The 16286-nt window shown below is 44.7% G+C and overlaps 1 protein-coding gene across 1 annotated transcript in view; it reads left to right on the forward strand.

Annotated features, from left to right (window-relative positions):
* The window catches only part of LOC128660360 (phosphatidylinositol-binding clathrin assembly protein), a 576760-nt gene extending 561382 nt beyond the window's left edge, over nucleotides 1-15378 (forward strand). Inside the window, exon 19 of the mRNA XM_053714177.1 lies at nucleotides 15228-15378. Coding sequence (XP_053570152.1) covers nucleotides 15228-15242 — 15 coding nt within the window. The 3' untranslated portion in view covers nucleotides 15243-15378. The remainder of the gene's footprint in view (nucleotides 1-15227) is intronic.
* The last annotated feature ends 908 nt before the right edge of the window (nucleotides 15379-16286 follow it).

Consider the following 16286-nt stretch of genomic DNA (forward strand, 5'->3'; position numbering starts at 1 on the left):
AGACCTCCTAGTAATGGGAGTGATCCATCCAGTTCCGCGGACGGAACAAGGACAGGGATTTTATTCAAATCTGTTTGTGGTTCCCAAGAAAGAGGGAACCTTCAGACCAATCTTGGATCTAAAGATCTTAAACAAATTCCTCAGAGTTCCATCTTTCAAAATGGAAACTATTCGGACCATCCTACCCATGATCCAAGAGGGTCAGTACATGACCACAGTGGACTTAAAGGATGCCTACCTTCACATACCGATTCACAAAAATCATCATCGGTTCCTAAGGTTTGCCTTTCTAGACAGGCATTACCAATTTGTAGCTCTTCCCTTCGGGTTGGCCACTGCCCCGAGAATTTTTACAAAGGTTCTGGGTTCACTTCTGGCGGTTCTAAGACCGCGAGGCATAGCGGTGGCTCCGTATCTAGACGACATCCTGATACAGGCGTCAAGCTTTCAAATTGCCAAGTCTCATACAGAGATAGTTCTGGCATTTCTGAGGTCGCATGGGTGGAAAGTGAACGTGGAAAAGAGTTCTCTATCACCACTCACAAGAGTGTCCTTCCTAGGGACTAATCGGCTTAATGGTAGCGGCAATGGACATAGTGCCATTTGCGCGCCTTCATCTCAGACCACTGCAATTATGCATGCTAAGTCAGTGGAATGGGGATTACTCAGATTTGTCCCCTCTACTAAATCTGGATCAAGAGACCAGAGATTCTCTTCTCTGGTGGCTTTCTCGGGTCCATCTGTCCAAGGGTATGACCTTTCACAGGCCAGATTGGACGATTGTAACAACAGATGCCAGCCTTCAAGGTTGGGGCGCAGTCTGGAACTCCCTGAAGGCTCAGGGATCGTGGACTCAGGAGGAGAAACTCCTCCCAATAAATATTCTGGAGTTAAGAGCAATATTCAAGGCTCTTGTAGCTTGGCCTCAGTTAGCAACACTGAGGTTCATCAGATTTCAGTCGGACAACATCACGACTGTGGCTTACATCAACCATCAAGGGGGAACCAGGAGTTCCCTAGCGATGTTAGAAGTCTCAAAGATAATTCGCTGGGCAGAGTCTCACTCTTGCCACCTGTCAGCGATCCACATCCCAGGCGTAGAGAACTGGGAGGCGGATTTTCTAAGTCGTCAGACTTTTCATCCGGGGGAGTGGGAACTCCATCCGGAGGTGTTTGCTCAACTGGTCCATCGTTGAGGCAAACCAGAACTGGATCTCATGGTGACTCGCAAGAACGCCAAGCTTCCTTGTTACGGGTCCAGGGACCCGGGAGCAATGCTGATAGATGCTCTAGCAGCTCCTTGGTTCTTCAACCTGGCCTATGTGTTTCCACTGTTTCCTCTGCTCCCTCGACTGATTACCAAAATCAAACAGGAGAGAGCATCGGTGATTCTGATAGCGCCTGCGTGGCCACGTAGGACCTGGTATGCAGACCTAGTGGACCTGTCATCTCTTCCACCATGGACTCTGCCTCTGAGGCAGGACCTTCTAATACAAGGTCCTTTCAATCATCCAAATCTAATTTCTCTGAGACTGACTGCATGGAGATTGAACGCTTGATTCTATCAAGGCGTGGCTTCTCCGAGTCAGTCATTGATACCTTAATACAGGCTCGGAAGCCTGTCACCAGGAAAATCTACCATAAGATATGGCGTAAATATCTTTATTGGTGTGAATCCAAGAGTTACTCATGGAGTAAGGTTAGGATTCCTAGGATATTGTCCTTTCTCCAAGAGGGTTTGGACAAAGGCTCATCAGCTAGTTCTTTAAAAGGACAGATCTCTGCTCTATCTATTCTTTTGCACAAGCGTCTGGCAGAAGTTCCAGACGTCCAGGCATTTTGTCAGGCTTTGGTTAGGATTAAGCCTGTGTTTAAAACTGTTGCTCCCCCGTGGAGCTTAAACTTGGTTCTTAAAGTTCTTCAGGGAGTTCCGTTTGAACCCCTTCATTCCATTGATATTAAACTTTTATCTTGGAAAGTTCTGTTTTTGATGGCTATTTCCTCGGCTCGAAGAGTCTCTGAGTTATCTGCCTTACATTGTGATTCTCCTTATTTGATTTTTCATTCAGACAAGGTAGTTCTGCATACCAAACCTGGGTTTTTACCTAAGGTGGTTTCTAACAGGAATATCAATCAAGAGATTGTTGTTCCATCATTGTGTCCTAATCCTTCTTCAAAGAAGGAACGTCTTTTGCATAATCTGGACGTAGTCCGTGCCTTGAAGTTTTACTTACAGGCTACTAAAGATTTTCGTCAAACATCTGCCCTGTTTGTCGTTTACTCTGGACAGAGGAGAGGTCAAAAAGCTTCGGCAACCTCTCTCTCCTTTTGGCTTTGGAGCATAATACGCTTAGCCTATGAGACTGCTGGACAGCAGCCCCCTGAAAGGATTACAGCTCATTCTACTAGAGCTGTGGCTTCCACCTGGGCCTTTAAAAATGAGGCCTCTGTTGAACAGATTTGCAAGGCTACGACTTGGTCTTCGCTTCACACCTTTTCAAAATTTTACAAATTTGACACTTTTGCTTCTTCGGAGGCTGTTTTTGGGAGAAAGGTTCTACAGGCAGTGGTTCCTTCCGTTTAAGTTCCTGCCTTGTCCCTCCCATCATCCGTGTACTTTATCTTTGGTATTGGTATCCCACAAGTAATGGATGATCCGTGGACTGGATACACTTAACAAGAGAAAACATAATTTATGCTTACCTGATAAATTTATTTCTCTTGTAGTGTATCCAGTCCACTGCCCGCCCTGTCCTTTTAAGGCAGGTCTAAATTTTAATTAAACTACAGTCACCACTGCACCCTATGGTTTCCCCTTTCTCGTCTTGTTTCGGTCGAATGACTGGATATGGCAGTGAGGGGAGGAGCTATATAGCAGCTCTGCTGTGGGTGATTCCTGTTGGGAAGGAGAATATCCCACAAGTAATGGATGATCCGTGGACTGGATACATTACAAGAGAAATAAATTTATCAGGTAAGCATAAATTATGTTTTTGGGTTGTGGATTATTTTTTCAGTGGAAAATGGCTGTTATTTATTTTTATCCCTCAGTCTCTAGTGACTATTGAGTGAAGTTCCACATCTTGGGTATTGATATCCCATACGTCACTAGCTCATGGACTCTTGCCAATTACATGAAAGAAAACATAATTTATGTAAGAATTTACCTGATAAATTAATTTCTGACCTCTGTTCAGTATGCTTTACCTTTGCGCTGTCTCAGACCCGTTTGTGAGAGTTCCTGTGTATTACCTGGCTGTCTGACGTCCTTCCTGGTTCCTGATCCCTGGCTTGTTCCTGACACTGCTGTTTTCCTTGTTCCTGATTCCGGCTCGTCTGACTATTTGCTTTGGCTCCTGACTCGGCTCGTCTGACTACCAGCTCTGGTTTTGACTCCTGGCTTATTATTTGACTTGTGGACTTTTTATTATTTTTTGTTATTAATAAAGGTGTGATTATTTTTGCACTTCTCGTCTGTCTGATTCCTGGCATCCTGACATTACGCAAAGGCCATGAATTCTGATGGTGCTAATAATCCACCTTTACCTGCCATCATTTCCAGGATGGATGAACAGAATCAGCGCTTGGATTAATTTGCACTAGCCCTGCAAACCCTGCTGACTCGCACTGCACATTTGGACCAAAGTGTTCCGCAAGTTATGGCTGCTCCTGTTTTCGCTGCTGCACCTATGTCTACCAGGAGCATGTCCGGTTCTGCACCTCTACCTCAGCAATATGGAGGCGATCCTATTCAGTGCAGAGGGTTTTTGAACCAGGTGGGCATTTACTTTGAGATGTTACCTCAGACGTTTCCCTCTGACAGAGCTAAGGTGGGATTTCTCATCTCGTTACTCTCTGACACAGCTCTTGCCTGGGCTAATCCCTTGTGGGAGACAAATAAACCTGTGATTTCAAATTACCCTGAATTTGTGGCCTCCTTTCGAAGGGTATTTGATGTTCCGGCTCGCTCCTCCTCTGCTGCTAAACGACTCATGTCCATTCAGCAAGGTACAAGATCTGTTGCTCAGTATGCTATTGAGTTCTGTACGCTTGCCGCAGAGGTAGGTTGGAACAATGAAGCCCTTGTTGCCGCCTTCTTTCATGGGCTCTCTGATGCGATTAAAGATGAAGTTGCTGCCAGAGATTTACCAGAGGATCTCGAGGCATTGGTGTCTTTCTTGATCCTAATTGACATCAGACTCAGAGAGAGGCCCTCTTTCAAGGAGCGCTTACGGAAGCTTCCTGTTCCGTTGTCTCCTACGTGTTCGTTCCCATCCATGCCTCCCTCTCCTCCCATGCCTCCTGGTCCGGAGTCACCAGGTACTGCTGAGCCGATGCGGTTGGGATTCACGCTTCTCTCCGCGGCGGAGAGGGCCTTTAGGAGGAGGGAGGGGCTCTGCCTCTATTGTGGGTTACAGGGTCACCTTTTGAAGTCTTGTCCTACACGGCCGGGAAACGCTCACACCTAAGGTCCTGTCGGGGGCAGACATTGGGTGGTTTATGCTCGTCCCCGGAACCGCTTAAGGAGAAACCTTTGGTCACAGTTGTCCTTTCCTGGGTGGACTCCTCCATAGTCACTCAGGCTCTTGTTGACTCCGGTGCTGCGGGCTATTTTATTGACAGTGCTTTTGTATCAAAGCACTCTATTCCTGTTTTGCCTTGGTCCGTACCGCTTGCTATTGAGGCCATAGATGGCAGGCCCCTTCAGCCCGCACTTGTTACTCACAAAACTGCTCCGTTGTTTATGGCTGTTGGGGCTCTCCATTTTGAAACCCTCCAGTTCCAGGTGATAAACTCTCTGCATTTTCCGGTTGTTCTGGGTTATCCCTGGCTCCAAAAGCACAATCCCAGTCTCGACTGGCGTAGGTCCGAAATTTTGTTGTGGTCTCCGCAATGTTTTTCCACTTGTTTTCGGAAACCAGTTAAAGTCTTGTGCACTTCTTCGGTATCTCAATTGCCAGAGGAGTACCGAGAATTCCTAGACGTGTTTGACAAGGTGCGTGCCGGTACGTTGCCTCATCACCGGTCTTACGATTGTGCCATAGACCTGCAACCCGGAGCCATTCCTCCTCGGGGCCGGGTGTACCCTCTGTCTGTTGCAGAGAATTGTGCTAGGGAGGAGTATGTTGCCGATGCTCTGTCACGGGGGATCATCCGCAAATCCTGCTCTCCTGCAGGGGCTGGCTTCTTCTTTGTGAAGAAAAAGGGTGGCGAGTTAAGACCAAGTATCGATTATAGGGGTCTTAATCGTCTTACCATTAAGAATGCTTATCCTATTCCGCTTATTACGGAACTCTTGGACCGCCTCAAGGGAGCTGCAGTCTTTACTAAACTTGATTTGAGAGAAGCGTACAATCTCGTTAGGATTAAGGAGGGCCACGAATGGAAAACAGCCTTTAACACCAGGAGCGGGCATTATGAGTATCTTGTAATGCCCTTTGGCCTATGTAATGCTCCTGCTGTTTTTCAGGATTTTATTAATGATGTCCTACGAGATATGTTGCAACAGTGTGTTGTGGTGTACTTAGACGACATCCTCATACACTCACCCACACTTGAGGCTCATCGTTCTGATGTTACACAGGTTCTTCAGAGACTACGTGAGAACGGCCTGTTTTGTAAACTCGAGAAATGTGAGTTCCACCAGACTCAAGTAACCTTCCTAGGTTATGTTATCTCCGTTGCAGGGTTCTCAATGGATCCTGACAAGTTATCTGGAGTTCTGCAGTGGCCTCGCCCAGTTGGTCTTCGGTCTATTCAACGTTTTTTGGGGTTCGCCAATTACTAATGAAAGTTTATTAAAAACTTTTCTTCCTTGGTCAAACCTATCACAGATATGACCCGTAAAGAGAATGATCCCCTCCATTGGTCACCTACTGCCATTAAGGCCTTTGATAGTCTTAAGACTGCCTTTGCTGCTGCTCCAGTTCTGGCTCATCCTAACCCTGTCCTGCCTTTCGTTCTTGAGGTCGATGCGTCTGAGACTGGAGTAGGTGCCCTCTTGTCTCAACGTCCCACGCCTGATGGTTCCTTGCATCCATGTGGTTTCTTCTCTAAGAAATTGTCTCCAGCGGAGTGCAATTATGAAATTGGCAACAGGGAATTACTGGCCATAATTTTGGCACGTAAGGGATGGAGTCAACTTCTCGAGGGTACTAGCGTGCCAGTGCTCATTCTTACTGACCACAAGAATTTAACTTATCTATCTGAAGCAAAACGTTTGTCGCCCCGACAGGCCAGATGGGCGCTAATTTTGTCTCGGTTTAATTATGTGGTCTCCTACCTGCCTGGTAGTAAGAATGTTAGGGCTGATGCCCTCTCTCGACAATTTTCACCTCTGTCCAAGGAGGAGTCTGTACCTACTCCTGTTATACCTCCTGACCATATTTTGGCTACCATACGTACTAATTTGACTTCTCCCTTGGGGGAGGAGATCCTGGCTGCACAAACCAATGCACCTCCTGAGAAACCTAGTGGTAAGTGTTTTGTTCCTGAGAATCTTCAAACTAAACTTTTGCACACTTACCACTATCCTAAAGCCGCAGGTCACCCAGACAAGAACCAAATGATTTGGTCACTCGACAATTCTGGTGGCCAGGTCTTGGTTCTGATGTTGCTGCATATGTTGCCTCCTGCTCAGTTTGTGCACAGAATAAGACTCCTCAACGTCTTCCTGTGGGTCTTCTTCAACCTATTGCTAATGGTGAGCGTCCCTGGACACATCTTTCCATGGACTTCATTGTTGAGCTCCCTGTTTCCAATGGCAATACTGTTATCCTTATGGTGGTTGACCGTTTTTCTAAAATGTCACATTGCATTCCCTTGATGAAACTGCCTACCACTCAGGAGCTTGCTTCAATTTTTGCCCGGGAGGTCTTCCGTTTACATGGGTTACCCAAGGAGATAGTGTCGGACCGGGGTAGCCAGTTTGTCTCCAGATTTTGGCGTTCCTTTTGTGCTCAAATGGGGATCCAGCTTTCCTTCTCCTCGGCATATCACCCTCAATCCAATGGGGCTGCGGAACGGTCTAATCAAGCTCTGGAACAGTTCCTCTGTTGCTATGTCTCAGATAACCACAATAATTGGTCTGAACTGTTACCTTGGGCAGAGTTTGCTTGTAATAGTGCTATTAATGCTTCCTCCAAGTTATCCCCGTTCATGGCGAATTATGGGTTTCAACCATCCTTGTTGCCCGATTCATTCATGTCTCAGGGTATTCCGGCTTTGGAGGAGCATCTCCGGCAAATCCATTCCACGTGGGTGCAGATTCAGGATTGCCTTCATCGTTCTATGCAGCGCCAAAAGTTCCAGGCTGATCGTAGGCGTCTCCCTGCACCTTCCTACCAGGTTGGTGAGAGAGTTTGGCTGTCCTCCCGCAACTTGAACCTTTGTGTGCCTTCCAATAAATTGGCTCCCCGTTATGTTAATACTCCGACGGGTTAATCCTGTGGCCTACGCTTTTGTCCTTCCTCCTGCTATGCGCATCTCCAATGTTTTTCATGTCTCCCTCTTGAAACCATTGGTTTGTAATTGGTTTACCACTGTGTTGCCTCGTCCCCGTCCTATCTTTGTTGACAACCATGAGGAGCATGAGGTCAGCAGCATTATTGACTCTGGTATGTCCAGGGGCCGTGTACAGTATTTGGTTCACTGGAGGAGCTACGATCTGGAGGAGCGTTCTTGGGTTCCCTCCTCTGATGTTAATGCTCCCACCCTCCTCTGTGCCTTCCATGCCCGTTTCCCCAATAAGCCTTTTGTCCTCCCGCGGGGGAGGGGTCGTTGAGGGGAGGGTACTGTCAGGGTTTTTTCCCTGTTGTGTTTGCCATGTGCTGCTGGCAACCATTTTACTCACCTCTCTTCCTGACTATGGTGCACTGTGGGGGATGCTGCTCACTTCCTGCACTTCCTTTTATGGCCAGACTGGTGTGCATCATCCATGTGAGACAGGATGCAGTCTCAGAATTGTGATGTCATCACTTATTATTTAAAGGGCCTCTGTTCAGTATGCTTTGCCTTTGCATTGTCTCAGACCTGTTTGTAAGAGTTCCTGTGTATTACCTGGCTGTCTGACGTCCTTCCTGGTTCCTGATCCCTGGCTTGTTCCTGACACTGCTGTTTTCCTTGTTCCTGATTCCGGCTCGTCTGACTATTCGCTTTGGCTTCTGACTCGGCTCGTCTGACTTCCAGCTCTGGTTTTGACTCCTGGCTTGTTATTTGACTTGTGGACTTTTTATTATTTTTTGTTATTAATAAAGGTGTGATTATTTTTGCACTTCTCGTCTCAGTCTGATTCCTGGCATCCTGACACTCATGGACTCTTGCCAATATGAAAGAAATTAATTTATCAGGTTAATTCTTACATAAATTATGTTTTTTCTGCATCCAATGCAGAGATCAATGGTGGGCGGGAGCCATTGCAGGGAGGCCTTTCCGGATCCTGTCCTTCAATTGCGCATGTTATCACCCGCGCACCCGCGATTTTAAGCCCATTTACTACATTGGGAGAGAGAGGGGTAATAAACCCTGGGGAAGGGATCAGGGAGGGGGTTAGGTATTGAGAGGGGGGGCTGCTACACTACAGAAAAATGCTTTTTTAATTTTTATATTAAAAAAAATCCACATTTCCTTCCTAATATGAGGAGAGTCCACAGCTTCATTCATTACTTGTGGAAATACAGAAGCTGGCCACCAGAAAGAGGCAAAGACACCCCAGCCAAAGGCTTAAATACCTCTCCCACTCTCCTCATCCCCCAGTCATTCTTTACCTTTCGTCACAGGAGGATGGCAGAGAAGTGTCGGAAGATTTGGAGTAGTCTCTTATGGAGAGTAGTACCCTTCGGCATGGGACTGAAGTTTTAAGTAGTCTTGTCAGCCTCTCAGTAAGAGCATTGACGAAAAGTTAGGGTAAGTAATCAGTGTTGGCGAGTTTCACTGCCTGCTTCTATCACTCAAGTCCATGTCAGGTGCGATGCTACAAGACTGACAAATTTGAGAGTCTGTGTGTCTGTTTCACGGTAATGATTTCGGTAAGATCGTTTCATTTTATACTCATATGATAATGCAAGAAGACAGGGTCACAGTGTGACTCCTTTATCTGTATGGAATCAAAGGTTAATATCTCCGGAAGGGGATTATTGAACAGGAGGGATTGACACATAATTTGCTTTATTATGTTTTATGCTGCGACACGTGTGAGATGAGACTCAGGCAGATGTTGGAACATTCAGGTTTTACTTTCATTTTAGAATAACTGCGTGGCCTGTTAGGTTTGGCGTGCTTATTCCAGGAGCAGGGGCGGTGCTGCATGGCACTTAACGTGACCGGGTGTGGTCTCATTGATTTCCTCTTTCCTGACCGTGCAGTTTACAGGAGACAAAACGGTTTCTCTGTGGAGCCTGGGTCATAGGATGTGGTGAGTGCCCCAGTCATTGGAGGTATAAAGGTGCCATTTATCTTTTTTCTATAGTCCATCTGAAAAGCGCAAGTTATGGAGGACTCTAATACATTAGAGGGTACTCCCTCTTTACCGAAATCTAATACCTGTTTTTATTGTGAGAAGGCTACGGTATACCTGCCTGCTCGATTATGTTCTACATGCATTGATAAAGTACTTATATCTAAGAAAACAAAGATGTTTAGTACCACTGAGCCGTGCACCTCTGAGGGCTCTCCGTCCCATGAGGTGCGTTCCCTACTGTCATCTCCTATTACACATGCAGCTACCCTGTGCACTGCTAATCCTCCTTCGGGAGGGGCCCTCTTACCACCAGACTTTACTGATCAGCTACAAACTGCAGTATCTGCGGCCTTCAGTGCTTTACCTCGACCTATTAAGCGCAAGCGAAAGGTCAAATATTGCTATCCTTCCCAGAGGTCATCTACCAACTTGTTGGATTTATCTGATACAAGATTATCCGCTGATGAGGACGCCTCTGATACTTCAGAGGATGCTCTTTCTGATTCGGAATCTGCGGCCTCTAAACCTCCAGCTGCGGAGGAATCAGACTTTAGGTTTAGGATCGAGCATTTACGCTTTATGTTAAAAGAAGTGTTGGCTACTTTAGAGGTTCCAGAACCTAAATTACCCGAGGAACCTTCTATTCCTAAGCTTGATAAGGTTTATGAGGACAGGGTGGTGCCACAGACTTTCCCGGTCCCTGTAAAGATGACAAATATTATTATGAGTGAATAGGAGAGACTTGGATCTTCTTTCTCCCCTTCTTCCTTTAAGAAATTGTTCCCAGACTCTCAATTGGAGTTGTGGGGTTCAGTCCCTAAGGTGGATGGAGCTATCTCCATGCTTGCTAAGGGCACTACTATCCCGCTTGAGGATAGCTGGTCGTTTAAGGAGCCCATGTATAAGAAGCTAGAAACTCTGTTAAGAAAGATGTTTCGGCACACGGGGTATTTGTTTGCTACCTATTGGTGCGACTCTGTCGGAAATGATCGAGGTGGAAACTCTTCTTGACGAGATCCAGGAAAGACTTAAGGCCTTGAGGGTAGCTAATTCTTTTATCTGCGATACCAATATGCAGATCATTTGCCGGAATGCCAAGACATCAGGTTTTTCTGTTCTAGCCTTTAGGGCACTCTGGCTGAAGTCTTCGTCTGCGGACATGACTTCAAAATCTAGATTACTTCCCTTCTATTTAAGGGGAAGATTCTTTTCAGTCCAGGCCTGGACTCAATCATATCCAAGGTCACTGGGGGCAAATGTTGCCTTTCTACCGCAGGATAAGAAGAATAAACCTAAAGGCCAAGGTCCTAATTTTCGTTCGGATAAATCCTCACGCCGGCAGCCCTCTGCAAAGCCTGATCAGTCCAAGTTGGAAATTGTCTCAATCTTGGAATAAATCCAAGCAGAACAAGAAGCCCGCCGATACAAAATCGGCATGAAGTGACGGCTCCCGATCCGTTGCTGGATCGTGTTGGGGGCAGACTATCTATCTCTTTTTGTGGAGGCTTGGCATGGGGACGTACAAGACCCTTGGGTTCTGGAGGTCATCGCACAAGGTTACAGGATAGGTTTCAAATCTCATCCACCCATTGGCAGATTCCTCTTATTAAACTTGTCTTCAAGACCAGAAAAATGAGAAGCTTTTATAGGGTGCATGAGGGATCTCTCCTCCCTGGGAGTAATTGTGCCGGTACCTCTAGCAGAGAGAGGTCTGGGGTACTACTCAAACCTTTTTGGGATTCCAAAGAAGGAAGGTACGTTTCGCCCGATTCTGGACGTTTCGCTCCGTCCTGTCGGCTGGCAGAGGACCATTCAAGAGCTCTTCTACTTAGATCTCATGGATGGAAGATAAAATTAGGAAAGAGTTCTCTGGTTCCTAGTACCAGGGTGGAGTTTGTGGGTACGATAATAGATTCCATATCCATGAGTATATTTCTTACAGACCAGAGACGTTGCAAAATTACTTCCAATTGTCTTGCCCTCCAGACCTCCTTAAGGCCCTCTGTGGCCCGGTGTATGGAGGTAATTGGACTTATGGTGTCCAGCATAGATGTCATCCCTTTCGCCAGATTCCATCTCAGACCTCTTAAGCTGTGCATGCTGAGGCAATGGAATGGCAACCACTCGGATCTGTCACAGATTTCTCTAGACAACCGGTCAAAAGAATGGCTCTCTTGGTGGCTCTGTCCAGATTACCTGTCCCAAGGGACATCCTTCTTGAGACCGGAGATTGTGACTACGGACGCAAGTTTATCAGGATGGGGAACTGTTTTGGAGGGGGCCAGGAAGGCACAGACAGGGCCTGTGGACTCGAGAGGAATCTCTCCACCCGATCAACATTTTGGAACTTCGAGCGATTTTCAATGCTCTGAAGGCTTGGCCTCTACTGGGTTCGTCCCAGTTTATCAGACAACATGACCTTGGTGGCTTACATCAACCATCAGGGGGGAACGAGGAGCTCCCTAGCAATGAGGGAAGTATCTTGGATTCTGGAATGGGCGGAGGCCCACAACTGCTCGCTGTTAGCAATCCACATTCCGGGTGTGGACAACTGGGAAGCGGATTTTCTCAGCAGCAATCGTTTCATCCGGGGTAATGGTCTCTCCATCCCAAGGTGTTTGCGGAGATTTGTAACAGATGGGGGACGCCGGAGATAGATCTCATGGCATCCAGACTCAATACCAAGCTACCCAGATACAGGTTGCGGTACAGGGATCCTCAGGCAGAGCTGATAGTTGCATTAGCAGTGCCTTAGGGGTTCAGTCTAGTTTACATTTTTCCACTTTTACCACTTCTCCCTCGTGTAGTGGCCCGCATTAAGCAGGAGCAAGCTTCGGTTATTCTAATTGCTACATCGTGGCCGCGAAGGATGTGGTTTGCAGATCTGGTGGGGATGTCTTCATCTCCTCCATGGAGGTTACCTTGTCACAGGGATCTGCTGGAACAGGGTCTTTTTGTTCATCAGAATCTAGTATCTCTGAGGCTGACTGCGTGGAGATTGAACGTTTAGTCCTAGCCAAGAGAGGTTTTTCTGAGAGAGTGATTGATTTTCTCATTCAAGCTAGAAAGCCGGTCACCCGTCGCATCTGTCATTAGGTGTGGAGGACCTGCTTATTCTGGTGTGAAGAGCGTGGATTCCCCTGGCATAAGGTCAAGGTGTCCAAGATTCATTCCTTTCTTCAAGATGGTTTGGAGAAGGGATTTGCCGCTAGTTCCTTAAAGGGACAGATTTCAGCTCTATCTGTGTTATTGCACAAGAGGCTCGCTGAGCTTCGTGATGTACAATCTTTTGTTCAGGCTCTGTCTAGAATCAGGCCTGTGTTTAGACCTACCGCTCCTCCCTGGAGCTTAAATCTAGTTCTTAGGGTTTTGCAGAGGGCTCAGTTTGAGCCTATGCATTCGGTTGACATTAAATTACTGTTGTGGAAGGTCCTTTTTCTACTGGCTATTGCTTCGTCACGCAGAGTCTCTGAGATGGCAGCCTTACAATGTGAGCCTCCTTACCTGGTTTTTCATGCTGATAAGGCTGTTTCTCTCTAAAGTTGTGTCTGATCGCAACATAAATCAGGAGATTTTGGTTACTTTCTTGTGTCCCAATCCTTCTTGGAAGGAATGATTACTTTATAATTTGGTTGTGGTTCGGGCTTTGAAATTCTATATTCAGGCTACGAAGGAATTTAGGCAGGCTTCGTCCTTATCTGTTGTCTATTGTAGGAAGCGTAGAGGGCAGAAGGCTTCTTCCACTTCCCTATCTTTTTGGTTGAGGAGCATTATTTGCTTGGCATATGAATCAGCGGGACATAAGCCTCCTCAGAGGATTACGGCTCATTCAACTAGAGCTGTGACTTTGTCTTGGGCCTTCAAGAATGAGGCCTCTATGGAGCAGATTTGTAGGGCGGCTACCTGGTCCTCCTTAAATACCTTTTTAAAATTATACTAATTTGACGTTTTTTACTTCGGCTGAAGCAACTTTTGGGAGAAAGGTTTTGCAGGCTGTGGTGCCCTCAGAATAGGGTCCGCCTCTCTTTTTACCCTCCCATTTTCATTCAGTGTCCTCTAGAGCTTGGGTTACGGTATATGTTTCCCACAAGTAAGGAATGAAGCCGCAGACTCTCATCATATTAAGAAGAAAAACATAAATTATGCTTACCAGATAATTTCCTTTCCTTCTGTATGAGGAGAGTCCACGGCCCCCGCCCATTTTCTCCATTGGGCGGATCTAAATTTTTGTTATTCTTCTGGCACCTTTTATACCCTGATATTTCTCCTACTGTTCCTTGTTCCCTGGGCAGAATGACTGGGGGATGAGGGGAGTGGGGGAGGTATTTAAGCCTTTGGCTGGGGTGTCTTTGCCTCCTCCTGGTGGCCAGGTTCTGTATTCCCACAAGTTATGAATGAAGCCGTGGAGACTCCTCATTTTTTTTTAGCAAACTGGGTACTGGCAGACAGTGCATTATAGATACACTGGTTACTGGCAGACACTGCTTGATAGATAAAAACTATATATATATATTTATATATATATATAAATGGCTTTTATTTTATTACTGGCAGACTTTCTGCCGGTACTAAAGATGGCGGTGGCAATTGTGAGGTTGGGGAGGGAAGAGAGCTGTTTGAGGGGGGTCAGGGAGTGATCAGGGGGTGGGATGTGACAGGTGGGAGGCTGATCTCTACACAAAAGCTAAAATGAACCCTACAAGCTCCCTAATTAACCCCTTCACTGCTGGGCATAATACAAGTGTGGTGTGCAGCGGCATTTAGCGGCCTTCTAATTAAAAAGTAATGCCAAAGCCATAAATGTCTACTATTTCTGAAAAAAGGGGATCCCAAAGAAGCATTTACAACAATTTGTGCCATAACTGAAAGAAACCTAAAGTTTGTGAAAAAGTTAATTTGTTCTCATTTGGTGTTGAAATGGTGGCATGAAATATACCAAAATGGGCCTAGATCAATACTTTGGGTTGTCTTCTAAAAACAAAATATACATGTGAAGGGTTATTCAGGAATGCCTGACAGATATCAGTGTTCCAATGTAACTATCGCTTATTTTTTGGGGGGGGGATTGGTTTGGAAATAGCAAAGTGCTACTTGTACTTATTGCCCTATAACTTGCAAAAAAAAAAGCAAAGAACATGTAAACATTTTTAGAAACTATTGGGTATTTTTGGTTGTGGTAGATGTGTAATAGATTTTGGGGGTCAAAAGTGTGTTTTTTTCCATTTTTCATCATATTTTATAACATTTTTAATAGTAAATTATAAGATATGATGAAAATAATGGTATCTTTAAAATGTCCATTTCATGGCGAGAATAACGGTATATAATATGTGTGGGTACAGTAAAGGAGTAAGAGGAAAATTACAGCTAAACACAAACACTGCAGAAATTTAAAAATAGCCCTGGTCCCAAACGGTCAGAAAATTGAAAAGTGCTCTGGTCACTAAGGGGTTAAATAATAGAAGTAAATTGGAATGTTGTTTAAAATTGTATCCTCTATCTGAATCATGAAAGAAAAAATTTGGGTTTCATGTCCCTTTTAATGGCTCAATGCAGTGGGTGAAAACCACTTAAACCAAATTTAACACAGGGTTGTAAAATGATGTTGCAATGACAGGGGTAATTAGTCGCAAAACTGGGCATAATTAGTGCTAATTCTCAGATATTGATTGTCCTAGTTTGTTTGTGAAAATAATTTTCTTACGTTTGAAACATGTCTCTTTCATACTAGTATGTAGTAATCATTTCTCAACTTTTTTTTTATTTACAGATGCAGTTCATGTAAAGTAGCCAAAGCAACAAGGATGTATTAAGAACCAAAAATGGCTGAAAAGAAGAGCATTTCCAGTTTTATGCCAATACAATCTTTTACAGGGCATCCATGTATTTCCAGTGTAATATAAAAATACCCATTCTTTGAACTGCAATGATTCAGAGGTGTTGTTTATAACCATTCTTATAACATGGGATTTTTGTCACCTACGTTGTATGCGCAAAGCTGCTTTGAGAAACATTCTGTTTTCTTTCTAATACACTGGTGGCAGGTAATATCTATCTAAAGCATTTTTAAATGTGAACATTAAGAAGAGGTGCCTTTGTCCAGCAAACACTTATGAAGGGTTTTTTGTAACTGATTTACAGCTGGTTTCTTATTTATTCAATAATATTAGTATGTTTTCCCATCAGCCTTACAGAACAGCTGTTATACTTGCATAATTAAATAAACCCAATAGTTTGCCATCAGGACAGGCTAGATTGAAAAGTCATAATCAATCTCTGTTGTTGGAAATAATTTAACGGATGTACGGACCAAGATAACCTAGTGATTTGAAATCTCTATTGACAATTCAGGTGTTGTTTTTGAATTGTTGATTACTGGTTATTTAGTAAAGTAAAAGGGTATTAAATTATCAAGATATAGTTTTCAGCTGCCATCTGTATGATTGGTTGTCCTTTTCAGTAGCTTATCAAAGCTTAAAAAGTTCTTTGTACTTTGCAACCCCAAGCATAAACCTGAAGAACATAACTTTTAATATTTAAGCCACTTTATATACAGTAAAGAAAAAATGATTTTTATTATGTAAATATATACACCTTGAAATAAGTATGGTTTGTATACAAAGTTACCATGATTTCTGCAGGACTTAAATGCAAAATTGTATATCAAGTATACTAGCATACAGTATATACTGCAGGTTCTAAGAGAAATTAGAATTTCAGGAGCAAATACATTTATCTTCCTAGAATCTAGAAATGAGGCATTCCGGAAGTAAAGGGATGCTCTTTCTTAAGGTTTGTTTCATGTTGTCAAATGCTCAGTTGTCAAATA

This window comes from Bombina bombina, chromosome 1 (assembly GCF_027579735.1).
Source record: "Bombina bombina isolate aBomBom1 chromosome 1, aBomBom1.pri, whole genome shotgun sequence".
Classification (NCBI taxonomy): Eukaryota; Metazoa; Chordata; class Amphibia; order Anura; family Bombinatoridae; genus Bombina; species Bombina bombina.